The sequence below is a fragment of the Suncus etruscus genome, chromosome 5, assembly GCF_024139225.1.
Source record: "Suncus etruscus isolate mSunEtr1 chromosome 5, mSunEtr1.pri.cur, whole genome shotgun sequence".
Lineage (NCBI taxonomy): Eukaryota > Metazoa > Chordata > Mammalia > Eulipotyphla > Soricidae > Suncus > Suncus etruscus.
Genome location: NC_064852.1, coordinates 143,517,200 through 143,531,831, shown reverse-complemented (window position 1 = coordinate 143,531,831; position 14,632 = coordinate 143,517,200). Strand labels below are relative to the sequence as shown.

The following is a 14,632-nucleotide window of genomic DNA, read 5'->3' as shown; positions in this document are numbered from 1 at the left end:
TTCCCACTTCTAAGGATTTCCACACACCTAAGTTTATCTTCTCTCTTACACATAAAACTCTTGCTGTTGTTTTTCTCTCATGTTTCTCAAAATAAAATGATTTTCACTTCACTTTTTTAAAATAAAATTATTTTCTGCAAGAATGGCCTGGAAACTTGAGGAGATTAGAATTTTTCTCTTCCTATAAGTCTTACTCCAATGTCTACAATTCCTTTAGGAATTTAGGTGGTAGGGAACAGTTCCCATGCTGGGTAGATCAAGTGGACTTCAGGAATAGTCAGATAGATGATTGTCCAGTGAGGCCTGTTCTGGGATGCTCATGTCCATGTGTTTAAATACATGTGGCAGACTTTACCAGCCCTAATCCCCGAGATATTTTACATGGAAAACCTACTTCTTGAGGACTCATTTCTCCCACCCATAACAAAAGCAAAATGAGAATTATTTATTTATTTATTTGGCTTTTGGGTCACACCCGATGGTGCTCAGGGGTTATTTCTTGCTCTGCGCTCAGAAATCGCTCCTGGCAGGCACAGGGGATCATATGGGATCCGGGATTCGAATCACCATCCGTCCTGGGTCAGCTGTGTGGAAGCCAAATGCCCTACTGCTGTGCTATCTCTCCAACCCCAAGAGAATAAAAATTTTTACATTCAAAAATATGTGAAAAGGGGACGGAGAGATAGCATGGAGGTAAGGCGTTTGCCTTGCATACAGGTGGTCAGTGGTTCAAATCCTGGCATCCGATATGGTCCTCCGAGCCTGAAAGGAGCGATTTCTGAGTGTAGAGCCAGAAATAAACCCTGAGCACTGCCAGGTGTAATTCAAAAACAAAACAAAACAAAACAAAACAAAACAAAAAAGTGAAAAATGTTAAGCTCCAGAGTCTGGTTTTTAAAAGAAGCTACTTAAGAGAAGAGGCTTAAATAGTAAATTAGATGGGGTTTTTAGCTCTTGATGTTCAAAAGAAAGTTTTCTTCCCTTGATAGAAATAAAGCCTCTGGAAGAAATCACTGGCCGACCAAAAGGTTTTTTTTTTTTTCTTTAACTGGTATTTTTTCTTAACTTTTACAGCTGAAGAAAATTAAATACACTGAGGACCTTGCCCAAAAGAACAAAGTCCACTGGGAATACTTGGAACAGGGTCTGTTCTAATCCAAAGCCGACCAAAAGATTTTTTTTCTTTAACTGGTGTTTTTTCTTAACTTTTACAGCTGAAGAAAATTAAATACACTGAGGATCTTGCCCAAAAGAACAAAGTCCACTGGGAATACTTGGAACAGGGTCTGTTCTAATCCAAAGCCCTTGTTGACTTATGTGATCCAAAGAATTGATAGCCTTTTGGGAAATAAAACAGGGAGATACTCAATTTAGAGAGAAATAGTTCCATAACCCAGGAGACAGGACTTAAGAACCCAACTGTAGACTCTAAATCTTATTGACCTAAACAAAGATTCTCCCATACCTTCTTACATAAATCATTATTGTTCTGCTTAATGGAGATGCCATAAACCTAATAACCCTAAGGATTTTCAAACATTTAAATGAAAAATATAGCTGCATATTAGAGGAAAGCAATTTGGCTCAGGGGGATGAGTTTAGATACAAAGGAGATTTATCCTTGATAATCAACAGAGTTGTTTCCTGGGAGACATAACACATTAGCACAGATGAGTTTATGTGATAAGCTGCTGCTAGAAAATAGTACTTTAGACAAGTGAAAGGACATTGGGATTTTTATGGAAGATGACAAGGCATAAGGGGGAGAAGGAAAGAATCTGCTCTGATGAGACGTAAATGCTACCTCAAGAATAATAGAATTGCTACATTTACTTATGTAGTAGATTCCCTATGTGTTTATTAAATGTGAGTTGCATTGTCTGGTTAACGTTTTATATTAGATAGCTATCTTGTATGATTGTATAAGGTTAAGTAATGTGAGGAGTCTTTTTGGACGTTTGCAAAACAAGTATACTCACATATCCCGATCTCCATAGTTAATGGGTTAGAAATGTCGTGTATTTCTCCAGGAGTCAAGTTTTTTAAATTCTTATTTATAACTTTTTGTACTCCATATATGCACTACCTTTGAACTTGTACAGGCTATGATAAAGTTCCAAATTCTCCCATATAATTTGTTCACCACACCAGTCAAGCCATTGGAAAAACTTGCTCCTCTGACCACAGATTCCCAAGAAAATACTTCCTTTTATAGTAAAATCTGTTAGCTGGGGCTGAAGTGATAGAACAGTGGGTAAGGCACTTGCCTTCCAAGTGACCAGTCCAAGTGGCTGCTCTAGTTCAAACCCTGGCATCCATATGATTCGTCTAATTTGTCAGTAGTTTCTGAGTGCAGTCAGCAGAACCCCTCCCTCCCAATCTACAAACAATAATGTCAGTCACATTGTAGAAAATAAAGAATTCCAATAAACAGCAGGAGAGAATCAAGGTAATATATATAAAGGAAATAGAAGCAAGGTGTATGGGTCAAATTTAAATTCTAGTTCAAACTCCCAGGAATCAAAACCCTTGGTTCATGCAACTAAGATCATTCCAACATGTAACTTCTGTATCATACACATTCCTTGCTTAATAGAGCTTGCTGTGTGGTTATTAGTGGCTCAAAAATGGATAAATTTCCTATAGTCTCCTCTTCCAAATTCAGTCTGTAAAAGCTGCAAACAACTCCTCCAAAGATACTAGATACTACTGGGAATTTTACATTATTCGCACCACTGCAGTGGATCACATAGCTCTTTTGTATTTTACCTGGATCACACTGTATAAAGAATGCATATAACATGACACCCTTTGTGAATAGCATTACAAAAATAATCCAAATATGGTGGTTTGGGGTAGAGTTCTGAGTCAACCTTCTCTGATGATGTCCAACATCTTCTCTCCTATCTCCTATTTCTCTGGTGGGTCATTTAAGCTTCAACTTTCCTTTTGCAACTCTAGGAAATGTTTCCTATGACTGGTGAGTGAATGCCCACCAGAACTTTCTACACCGGTTATTGAATTTTATTCCTAACAAATGGGTAGGCTCCATTGTGGATATTTTGATACTGGGTATCTTGATCTCTTTTAAAAAGCACCTCTTTCTTTAGCTTAAGCAAATTTTGACTTGGAACTCTGGTGAGAAAATCTAGGGTATCTGAATTTGTATAAAAGGATAGTTAACTGGTATAAAATGGTTGGGAAAAAAAACAAACACCACTGATCTATGTCAGGCATTCAACACAGAAAACAGTAAGGCAGGTATCGACCCAGATTCTTTTTTTGTTTTTTTTTTTTTGGGGGGGGTAGTCACACCTGGCAGCGCTCAGAGGTTACTCCTGGCTCTGTGCTCCGGGGACCATATAGGATGCCGGGACTCAACCCACTGTCCTTCTGCATGCAAATGACCTACCTCCATGCTATCTCTCCGGCCCCAAATTTTCACCAAGTCTTACCCGTTTTCAGACAAGCTGTTTGTGATGGTGGGTTGGGATTCTTTGGCCTTAAAGAAGGCAAGTGTTTTGTCTCAATATAACACTTTGTTCTATTCTGAGTTCTACTTCTTAGTGTAGAAGAACCTAAAGAAACTTTTGTCATTTAATTAGTCCCTCATTCACTGTCATGAATGTGAGCCCATAACACCTATAAAGTTCTAATTTGGTAAACTAGTTTTAATCATTAGCATCTCAGTCCTTTCACCACTTATTCAAGTTTTTTCCTTGTTTTTTATTTTTTTATCACTAGTCCTTTTCTAATTTACATCTACCAGAAATGGTTTGAAATGTATTAAGCTAGCTCTATTTTTTACGTATACAATATAAGCTTTAGTTTGTAGTATACCTTTTTATCAATGTTTCACAAAGGTCTTTTATCATAATTGTAGAAAATCTATTATCTTATGAGTTTTTTCCTTTGCTTTATTCAAGCAGGATTTAAGCTAAAGATTTATTTCAACACAAATATCTATAGATACATTTTATATATAATTTGGATAACCAAAAAATAAGGTAAAGCTGTAAACTAAAATACTAATATATTTACCCCTATGCTTTAGATATCTGACTATAAACAGCTCTAATAGAATGCCTCCTACCACTCAAACACAGAAAATTGTCCACATCCTAATCTTCAGAACTTGTGATTACATTAAATCACAAGTCAAAGATATTATGGTTGCATTTGGAAAGTAAGGATATTAATCTATTTATTTTTAAGATTTTTGATTATCCAGATGGAACCAAAGTAATCAGTTTTCCTGAAAGTGATGAGGAAAGCAGAAGCTGGTTGATGTCAGAGTTACAGAGTATGGAACAAACAGTGGATCACCACTGTTTTGGACATGGAAATGGGCCACAAGCCAAGGGAAGTAGGCAGCCCTTATAAATTGGAAAAGTTGCAGAAGCAAATCCTCCCTTACACATTGTTGTAAACCCAATAAAAGACTCTTTTAGAACATCTCACTTCAAACAATAAGACAGGTTGTACTTTAAGCCAACAAATATGTTACTACTTTAACACTCTGCTCTTTGGAAACTAATGCAATAAAAAGCATGCAAATGGAAAATGCAAAAAAAAAACATTTGCTATGGGACACATGGCTTGCTCCACGTCCTTCCTGAATTCTTTAAAATGAGTCAATCTGATGAATTGATTCCAGAATCCTGCCAGGATTCTGCTCCCTCCCAATGAGGTTCACACATCTCAAAAATCTGTCACAGCAACTGGCTCCACAGTAGGAAGATTTGGAAACGAGGTCACAGACTTTTTGTTCTGTTAGTGATTCACGAACTCAAGGTAGATTAGGGAGCTTAGCCAACAGCTATCTTTGTAAAACAAGGTCTGTGGGTAAGTAAACAAGCACTTTTAACCTAGGGTTCAACACAGCAATTGAACTGACACCTTGAGAACTAAAACCCATCAATGGAGATTTTTATTTTTTTAAAACACGCAGAAACTTAGAGAAGAGCATTTAGAGAGTTAAAAGAAAAATTGCCCAAAGTATGGTTATCCAGAAAACAGTTCAATAGTTGTTTTTTTTTTCTTAGTGAACCAAACTATAATAACTCTTTTTAGACTAATTAAAAATTATCATTCAGCAGGGTCAGTTGCTCTTTAGATCACTGTGGAAACCATTAAAAAGCAGGCATTTGGAAGGAATTCAAAAGCAGTGCTATGGAAACCACAGTGGAAATGATCTAGACCCATCTACCAAAATTGGAATGAAACCATGATTTTCTAAAATGATAGGTTTTCTGATTGGTTTGAGTATTTTTAATTAGTTTCTTTCCTGAGCTCTGTTTCTTGATGCTACTGAATAGTGACTGACAACCACGAGAAGTTAATCCAGGAACAAAAGCAAAGCAATGACTGAGAAATATAATGGTGCCACAAATATTGGCACAAAATCCTAGTGTGGAACATGGGATAGAACATCACAATCATCATAATGCATGTGGACAAGTCATTATGTGTGCGATGTGGTTGTAAAAGTGTCTTGGAGCTCAGTAGCATCTTTACATCTAGGTAAATCTTTGTTCCAACTCAGGGAATCAAACTACAGAGTTTAGTGACAAAGCACTTGCTTCCCAGCTATCAGAACCTGAGTTGAAACCCTGGCCCCTACCTAATCCATATCCCCTCAAGTTGATTTTATGTGCTACAACAGTAGTTGATATATAGTGGGCACTGCTGAGATTTCCCTGCCATCAAATAAACTAAAATACAATTGTATATATTTATACATATATATTTAGTTGTAATGTATTCTTAAATATATATAATTATATGTTTATATTTCCACCGACAATTTACAGGACTTTCTCTGAATTTTATGCCTTCTGTTTTGCATAATATGTCATTCTTCTAAGTAGTTATATTTGATTTAGGTTTGTATTTGCCTAATAAGAGATACAGAGCATCTTTTTCTGTGTCTTTTGTTCTTTCATGTTTTCTTTGGAGGTTTATTTGTTCAAATCCTTGACACATTTTTCAGTGGGGTTGTTTTGCTTTGTGATTTCCTTATATATTTTGGAGATTAGCCTGATAACGATTTGCATATCTTTTCCCACTTGATAAATTACTCCTCTTTGTTATTGAAGTGGCAGGATGAAAAAAAAAGAGAGGGTCTTCACGTACTCTGACACAGATGTACATTCCAGGTCCTGGTATTTCTGATTTGTTAATAGCTTTTGGAGAAATGGGTTTGCCTTTTCGTTTTGTTTTTTTGTTTTTGGGCCACACCCGGTGGTGCTCAGGGGTTACTCCTGGCTGTCTGCTAAGAAATAGCTCCTGGCAGGCACGGGGGACCATATAGGACACCGGGATTCGAACCAACCACCTTAGGTCCTGGATCGGCTGCTTGCAAGGCAAACGCTGCTGTGCTATCTCTCCGGGCCCAGGTTTGCCTTTTCACCGTGTAAAATATTTTAGCCAGATGTAGCCTTTTTGTTGTTGTGTTCTGTTTTGTTTTCTGACAAGGAAACTGAAAATGACCAATTTGACTAGGTTATGGTGAAAGGACGGAACCATACTGTAATTCACTGCAAATCATTATGGATTTTATGTCATTTATTTTATTAGTGAAAATGGGCTGCATTCACCTAGGTTGATGCCAAGAAACATATTACTTGTTTTCTTCTGTGAATTTGTGGACTGGAGTGACAGCAAGCGAGTAGGGCATTTGCCTTGCACATAGCTGACCCAGGCTTGATCCTCGGCATCCTATATGGTCTCCTGAGCCTGCCAGAATGATTTTTGAGTGCAGTCAGGAGACACCCCAGCGCTGCCGGGTATGCCCCCCCCAAAAAAAACACAACAGATATATTTGTATACTGATTTTATAACCTGTCATTTTATTGTATTCGTTTGCTGAAAACCTTAAGACCAATTTCAAAAAAACTAAAACAGTATAATCTCCCAAAAAACAGAATGACAAAACCACTTCAGTTGTAATTTTTACTAAACTTTCAAAGAATATCTAATGGTTACTTTTCTTAACTCTTCCAAAGAATTAAAACGGGAATACATCCAAACACATTTTAAGTCTAATCGTATCCTGATAAATTAAATTAGATCAACTTCTCTGAATTATATGCAAAAATTCTCAATAGTCTTAGCAAACTGAATCTAAATATACATAAAAAAATTCTGTGGGATTTATTTCAAGGATATATTTCAACATATATAAAACAAGTAATATATCACATCAACTAAAAGATAAAAATCATAATTATAAAAAAATCATGATCAGAAAAAATAGGTTTGATAAGTTCATCCTTTTATAAAAATTCAGTCACCTAAAATTGGAATAGAAGGAACATACCATACTACTCAACATAATACAGATTATGCACTTACTATTGACACACTTAATGGTGAAGAACTGAGTTTTTCTGTAAGAGTGAAAATAAGATACCTATATCCATTCTAACCACTATTATTCATATAGTATTGGAAGTTCTAATTAACTTACGTAATAAAACTGGTTTTAAAAGTTTTAACATTAAAATATTTTGTATGCTATTCATAAATAATTTAACCAGATTCATAAAGATATTAAAGTCTAGGAATCATTCTCAATGTGAGGTGTTTCATACTGAATGTTTCACCATGAAATTGTCTTGACCAATCATCTTTTTTTTTAAATTTTTATTGTGGTCAAAGTGAATTACAAGTCTTTCACAGTAATATTTGAGGCACACAGTGACAATCATCTTAAACAAAGAGAGAAACTGATGACTCACTGTTCAAAAGCCAAGCACAAATCTAGCATGAGGTAGAATGGATACTATAAACAAGATTCATGTCCCTTTCCCAGCCTCTAACTCCATTCCTTTCCTGGTTGCATATTTTGAGAGTTGGTTCTCACCCTTCCATAATACTTTTGATTCAATTTGTATAGTTTCAGTAGAAAGCATATTTGCAAAGTGGTTCCCAAATCATAATCAATGTTCACTGTAAAACACTGATACAAAATAGGTTAAGTTACAGTAGTAACACCTCTATGACCAGGAAACTGAAAAGGACCTCTTTGAGTAGGTCAGGGTAAAAGGATGGAATCAGACTAATTCACTGCATAATCATGGGTTTTATGCCCTTCATTGTATTATTATTGGTGAAAATGGGCTGCAACCACAATGTAAAATTTTTATTAAAAAAATCTTTTTAAAGTGATCAGTTCCAACTATCATTGTCATAACTGACCCTTCTCTAACTGCACTCACCACTCTTTGTGGCAAGCTACCTATCAGGAAGACTAGTTCTCCTGGCTTTCCAGAAGGAGAGCCTGTTGTCTCTGGATATTATCACAATGATTTATTTCCTCTAAGGTTTTTTTTTTCCCCTATAAGATTATTGGGAGCCTTTAGGGGTCAGTGGCCAATTGGAACTGAATAAAAGGCCTGCCTGTGAGCTCAGGGACAACTACTCAGGTACCCCAGAGCTCAGACACTAAATGATACACAGCGACTTTCCTAATACCAAGTCAAGTAGTATTGCTGGGACTTCAATCATCTTTAACAATTATCAGTATTTCAAGAATTGCTTTTTATCCAGTATTTGAACATTTTTCTCTAGGAAGCTCTATTTTTTGTTTACCACACAGGTGTAATTCCCATCATTTTCATCCTTTTTAATTCCATACACTTATTTTTAATTATTTTTGTTAAATTTTTGGGAAACAAAATAGCTCTTATTTAGAAACATTTATTTTGAGAAATATGATGGGAGGGACAGAAAGGTCTTAGTAAAATTTAATTCAGAAGGACAAGACCTGACAGGAATAAATATTTTCTCATCTCTTGTTAATGTTCTGGCTCTTAGAGTCTCAGCTCTCCCATAACATTATAATATGCAAACTTGATCTGGTTTTGTTTGCCTTTTATTTTGGTTTGGGGGCAATATCTTGTGGTGTCCAAGAGACCATGCAGTGCGAGAGACAAAACCAAGGCTCCCACATGCATGTGGTCCACCCCTTTGGGCTATATCCTTGGCTTGAAAATGAGTTTTAACATAAAACACAACTAAAAATAATACAAGATAAATTATTTTCCAGGTAAATAAAAAAGAAAAGAAATCCTAGAAATTAATGACAAAGTAAAATACATGGCCATATTTATGCATATTTATGCATATGTCCCTCTTTAGGGACAATTGTAATTTATATGGTAGACTCCCATTTGACTAATTCCCCCAACTAATCCTATTTCTTGTTATCCATATCCTTCTACCTCCCACACTGCTTCTAGACCTGACTATGTAGATTGACAAAGAAAGATAAAAAAATGGTGAAAGCATGTGCTCTTGTACATTAGTTTTCTTCTTCCCACCCCTCTCGTTATAAGAATTAAAAATAGAGATACCCATATCTCCCCATCATTTAAAAAATTGTATGATATCCTTGTTTTAAACCTCTGAGTCTAGTGTGCAGCAATGGGTAAGTGTTCTGCTTCGCTGGAGAGAATAATTGGATGAAAGCTAATTTAAAGAAACACAGAGGTCCCTTTTGAATTCAGAGATCATTCCTGGCAAACGTAGGACCATGTAAGATGCTAGGCACTGAATCCAGGTTGGTCATGTACAAGGAAAGTGAACTACACACTGTACTAATGCTCTGGCCCTATATCAGTTCCAGAATTTTTGAACATTAGATCTGTCATCCTTCTGCTGTACTTTTCCCTCAACTCTACAGTTCACTGAAAAAAATAAGTATTTAAAAACTAGGAATTTTAACCATTATAGACATATGAACTATCAATAAACAAAGAGTATACCATATTCTTTTAATTTTTAAACACTAAACTATACATCAGTTGCTAATATTATCTTTACATTTGTACAGAAGCCAATTTTTAGAGTCAATTTTCTCTGTAGGTTCAATGTATGGTTTTTAAACTCATAATCTCTTGCATATATTTCTAAATTCCTTTGAAAAATAAAATTCATATAATATTTTTTCTCACACATGAAAACTCTTATCAGTTACAGTATAAACTGCCCAGCTGTCTAGCTATCACTCTACTTTTCCAGTAGAAAAAAGCCAACAGGTTTGAGGACTTAATTCTCTGTATTTATCTTTATTAAAAAGATGTTTTTGGTAGTGAGAACAAATAATCTCTCATTTGTAGCTTGAAAACCTAAAATAGGATCATTAGTTTCCAGGCTTGCTACTTGCTGCTTAGCAACCTGCCCTACTTGTCTGCCTTCCTTTCTGTTGTAAAGCACCGTGGACATGGGTGTGGGCTGACGATAGATGAAGACTCGGCGAAGGCACTCGCAAAGGGCTGCATAGGAGTAATTTGGAGCACAGGCAAAAAATTTTTTGTCTCTCTTTGATGCTTGAACGTAGCCTGAAAAGAAAGGAGAAAAAGCCAGGGAAAACTATATGTTAAGAAGAAACACTAAGACATGATACCCAATGTTAATATTTTAACAATTGAATAAAGTCTAAATCAAATTCATAGTCAACAATGTGGGAACAGAGCGATAGCACAGCAGTAGGGTGTTTGCCTGGCACAAAGTTACCCAGGATGGACTTAGCCTCAATCCTTGGCATCCCATGTGGTTCCTGAGCCAGGAGCTATTTCTGGGTGCATAGCCAGGAGTAATCCCTGAGCGTCATCGGGTGTGGCCCCAAAACAAAAAATACCTACCAAAAAACAAACAAAAAATGTTAAGTTCTGAATCATTAATGACCAGTCACAATTAATCTCTCCCAACCAGTGCCAACTGTATAGATTTAAATACTAAAGAAGAAAATAGGCTTTCAACTCTTTTAAAAGGGCATAATACGACATTCTGCATCATTTTTTCAAAATATTAAAATTTAAAGTCTAAAATGTAAAACTAGATAGCCTTAAGTGGCAAGTTAATCATTTTATTAATCATGGATATGGTATTATATTATTCTTTTAATTAAATAGAAAAAAATTTATAGAAACTGGAAAGTCAGTTCAAGAACACCTTCAATATCTCGATCCTGAAGGTATTAATATGTACAATGCATTCTCTTTACATCTATCTTAGTGGTATTCTTTTACACCATACCTAAATTGTAACAGGGCTTTGCAATACAAAATACAACCTTGAGACCAGTACAACTCAAAATAAATCAAGCATCTAATATAAAAAGCTTCATTAGATGAAGCCAGAGATATTACAGAGGGTAGGGCTGACTTTCACATAGCCAACTCAGTTTTGATGCATGGCATCCTGTATGCTCCTCCAATCACCCAGGAGTAATTTCCGAGTATACCTAAGAATGGCTGGGTATAGTCAAAAAATAAACAAAATAAAACAAGTAAGACAGAACAACTTAATCAGAATAGCCTTTGAAAACTAACTAAACTCTGAAGAAACTTTCATCGTTTTAAAAGATGATCTTCTGGGGCCAAAGCAGTAGCACATCCATGAGCGCTTGCCTTGCATGTGGCTGACCTAGGACGGATCATGATTTGATCCCCCAGCATCCCATATGGTTCCCCAAGCCAGGAGCAATTTATGAGCACATAGCCAGGAGTAATCCTTGAACATCACTGAGTGTGGCCCAAAAACCAAAAAAAAAAAAAAAAAAAAAAAGACAATCTTCTGCCTCATTCTGGAGAGAACTCAGAACCTCCCCCAAATACATTAAATCAGTGATAAAAGGGGAGAAATTGCCACAGTTCCCTCAGAAATTTAAACTATCAGGAGTGGTTACTCTGAGTAACTTCATACTGTTAGTTTGGAAAACCTAGAAGAAAATAGACATATTCTTAGATTCATGTAACCTCCCAAATCTGATTTAAAGTTAAATGTAAGAAATAAATTCCCTATTTATAAGAAAAAAAATAAAAATCCCATTTACAGACCAATCACAAGCAAGGAATGTGAAATAGCAATTAAAACTCTCCCCCAGAACAAAAGCCCTGGGCTATATGAATTTGCAATAAAATATGCATAATTAAACTTCATACTCATTAAACAAATGTTTAATGATTCTTTCAATAAAACTGTAATTGTGGCTAACATATAAAAATTCCTCCAATACTAGTATGTTTTGTAAAAAATTAATTGCAGGTTATTCAGTTTTAAAATCGGTATTTTCCCTATTATCCTGCAATATAAATTCATTTCTGTTTATTCCTAATTTCCCTGTTTTCATTATAATGGCTCTCTTTTGCATTTAAGTTGCATGAGTAAGGTCTCCTAATATATTTTACCTGATAGCAATCTGATGAAATTTTGAAGATTACACTGAAGAAAGTGAAATACAAATATTCCAGGTAGAGCTATTATCAAATAGCTTGTTCATATTCTAATACTGCAAGCTTGATTGGAAATAAACTAATGACTAATTAGAACGACTAAAGTAGCCAGAGAGCTATTTGATTTACAGTCTTTTGTGTTGCTCTTCTTGCCAGAATAAAAACAGATCAAGGGCTGAAGCGATAGCACAGTAATAGTTTCCCTTGCACGCGGCTGACCCAGGAAGGACCTGGGTTCAATCCCCGGTGTCCCATATGGTCCCCCAAGTCAGGAGTAATTTCTGAGCACATAGTCAGGAGTAACCCCTAAGCGTCACCTGGTGTGGCCCAAAAAACAAAACAACATACACACACATCAGTCCTACAGCTCAAAAGTACTAACAATCTGGGGCTGGAGTGATAACACAGCAGGTAGAACATTTGCTCTGCGCATGGCCAAATGGGGTCTGATCTCTTGATCCCGGGCATCCCATATGGTCTCTGGTGCCAGGAGTGATTTCTGTGCGCAGTCAGGGGTAACCCCTGAATGCCACAGGGTGAGACCCCAGAAACAAACACAATAAACAAAAGTACTATTTAGTACAAGCAACTACACCTCATAGCATAAATCAATTTAAATGTACAGAGACAGTTTGAAAATGTTTAAATGGGTTGGAGAGATAGTACAGTGGGTAGGATGCCTGCCTTGCTCATTGCTGACTGGGGTTTGATTGTCCCCTGAGCACCACCAGTAGTAATTCCTGTAGGTAGAGCAAGAATTACTTATTCTTTAAGCACTATCCTGTGTAGCACAAAAAGAAAGAAAAGGTTAAAAAGAGAGAGGGGCTGGAGCGATACCATAAGGCATTTGCCTTGCACATAACCAACACAGGATGGACGGCAGTTCTTATCCTGGCATCCCATATGGTCCCAGAGCCCTGCAGGGGTGATTTCTGGGCACAGAGCCAGGAGTAACCCTTGAGTGCCACCAGGTATGACCCAAAAACAAAAAGCAAAAAGCAAAAAACAAAAAAAAAAAAAAAAGAGAGAGAGAAATTAATGAAAAACTAGGTTTGGTCTTAATTTCTGAGGCAGGGAAAACAATATCAAAGAGATCCTTTATACCTAAAGCATTGAAAGTTGCAATGTGCTCCCACATATCTTCTTGCTGGCTAGAGTGTGGCTGCCAGAGCAGGGCATCGACATCATGGCGCAAACAGAAACAAGGCATTTCTTTAGGATCCACAACAACAGAGAAGAGGTACTGGTTGCTTCCAAGATTCACCTAGAATTAAAAATGACAAAATGATGTTCACTCACAACAAACTAGTCAGTGATAAATGAGACACAGACACCCGTTACTCTTATCTCAGTCAAGAACAAGACTATTGTTATGTTCCTTATGAAGTTAAGGAAAATGATACAAAGGGTTGAAAGCAATTTGCCTAAGGTCAATCTGGTATTAAGAGATGGGTTGAAAGAAATGAGTCTATGTTCTTATCTATGTTATACTACTTTCCAACTTTAAAATAGGATATAAAGCTCAATGCATGGTACAAAGGATGGACTGTCCAAGCAGATTATTTCTCAAACCACAGAATAAAATATGAAATTTTTTAAAAATGCAAATTAAATAAAAATGCTAATTGTAGAAGCAGGAGCAATGGTGCAGGGGTAGGGCATCTGTCTTGATTGTGGCTGACCCAGGACGGAGCTGGGTTCAATTTCCAGCATCCCATATGGTCCCTCTAGCCAGGAGTGATTTCTGAGCGCATAGCCCAGGAGTAACCCCTGAGCGTAACCTGGTGTGACCCAAAAATAGAAAATAAATGCTAATTGTAATAATAATAATAATTATCAAGGACAGGATTTATTGGTACAGTCCTCTTTACCTAGTATTTAGTTATTTTGTTATTAATCTCAATGATCCACAAAACGTTGTTATCTTCATTTCCTCAGTGAAAACAGACTCAAAGAGCTTAAGGATTGTGTTAAGGCAACACAGCAAAATCACCATGCTAAGAGGCAAACTCAGTTAAGTCTGTTTACAAATTATTTACTTTGGTATCCTATTGAACTTAATTAGAGTGAGTATTGAATGTTGAGAATGTAAAGTATAAGTCGAGACTGTTTATTATGTTAATAACTGGTACTGTAATATTTATGTCTAAGGACACTCAATAAAAAATCAAGGTCAAGACTCATAACTGTATTCTAACCTCTAGAATGCTATTTTTCATGGGCACTAATTGCAATGTTATTCTTTATTAGATGTTAACACCAAAGATAAAAATGAGAAATGGACTAAATAGTAACCCGAAGTATCTCGAGTGAAGACAGCATAAAATAGGCAGAGTACTTGATAGCTGCTGAACTGATTTCATGAGTTCAGGTTTGACTGGAGGTACATT

At 36.3% G+C, this 14,632-nt stretch overlaps 2 protein-coding genes across 2 annotated transcripts in view; one reads left to right on the top strand and one right to left on the bottom strand.

Moving 5' to 3' along the window:
- Positions 1-14,632, top strand: part of ENY2 (ENY2 transcription and export complex 2 subunit) — an 851,639-nt gene that overhangs the window by 738,966 nt on the left and 98,041 nt on the right. The window lies entirely within an intron of this gene.
- Positions 9,134-14,632, bottom strand: part of NUDCD1 (NudC domain containing 1) — an 87,716-nt gene continuing 82,217 nt past the window's right edge. Inside the window, exons 9-10 of the mRNA XM_049773886.1 lie at positions 13,347-13,506; positions 9,134-10,346 (exon numbers count right to left, since the gene is read on the bottom strand). Of these exons, the coding sequence (XP_049629843.1) occupies positions 10,054-10,346; positions 13,347-13,506 (453 nt within the window). The 3' untranslated portion in view covers positions 9,134-10,053. The remainder of the gene's footprint in view (positions 10,347-13,346; positions 13,507-14,632) is intronic.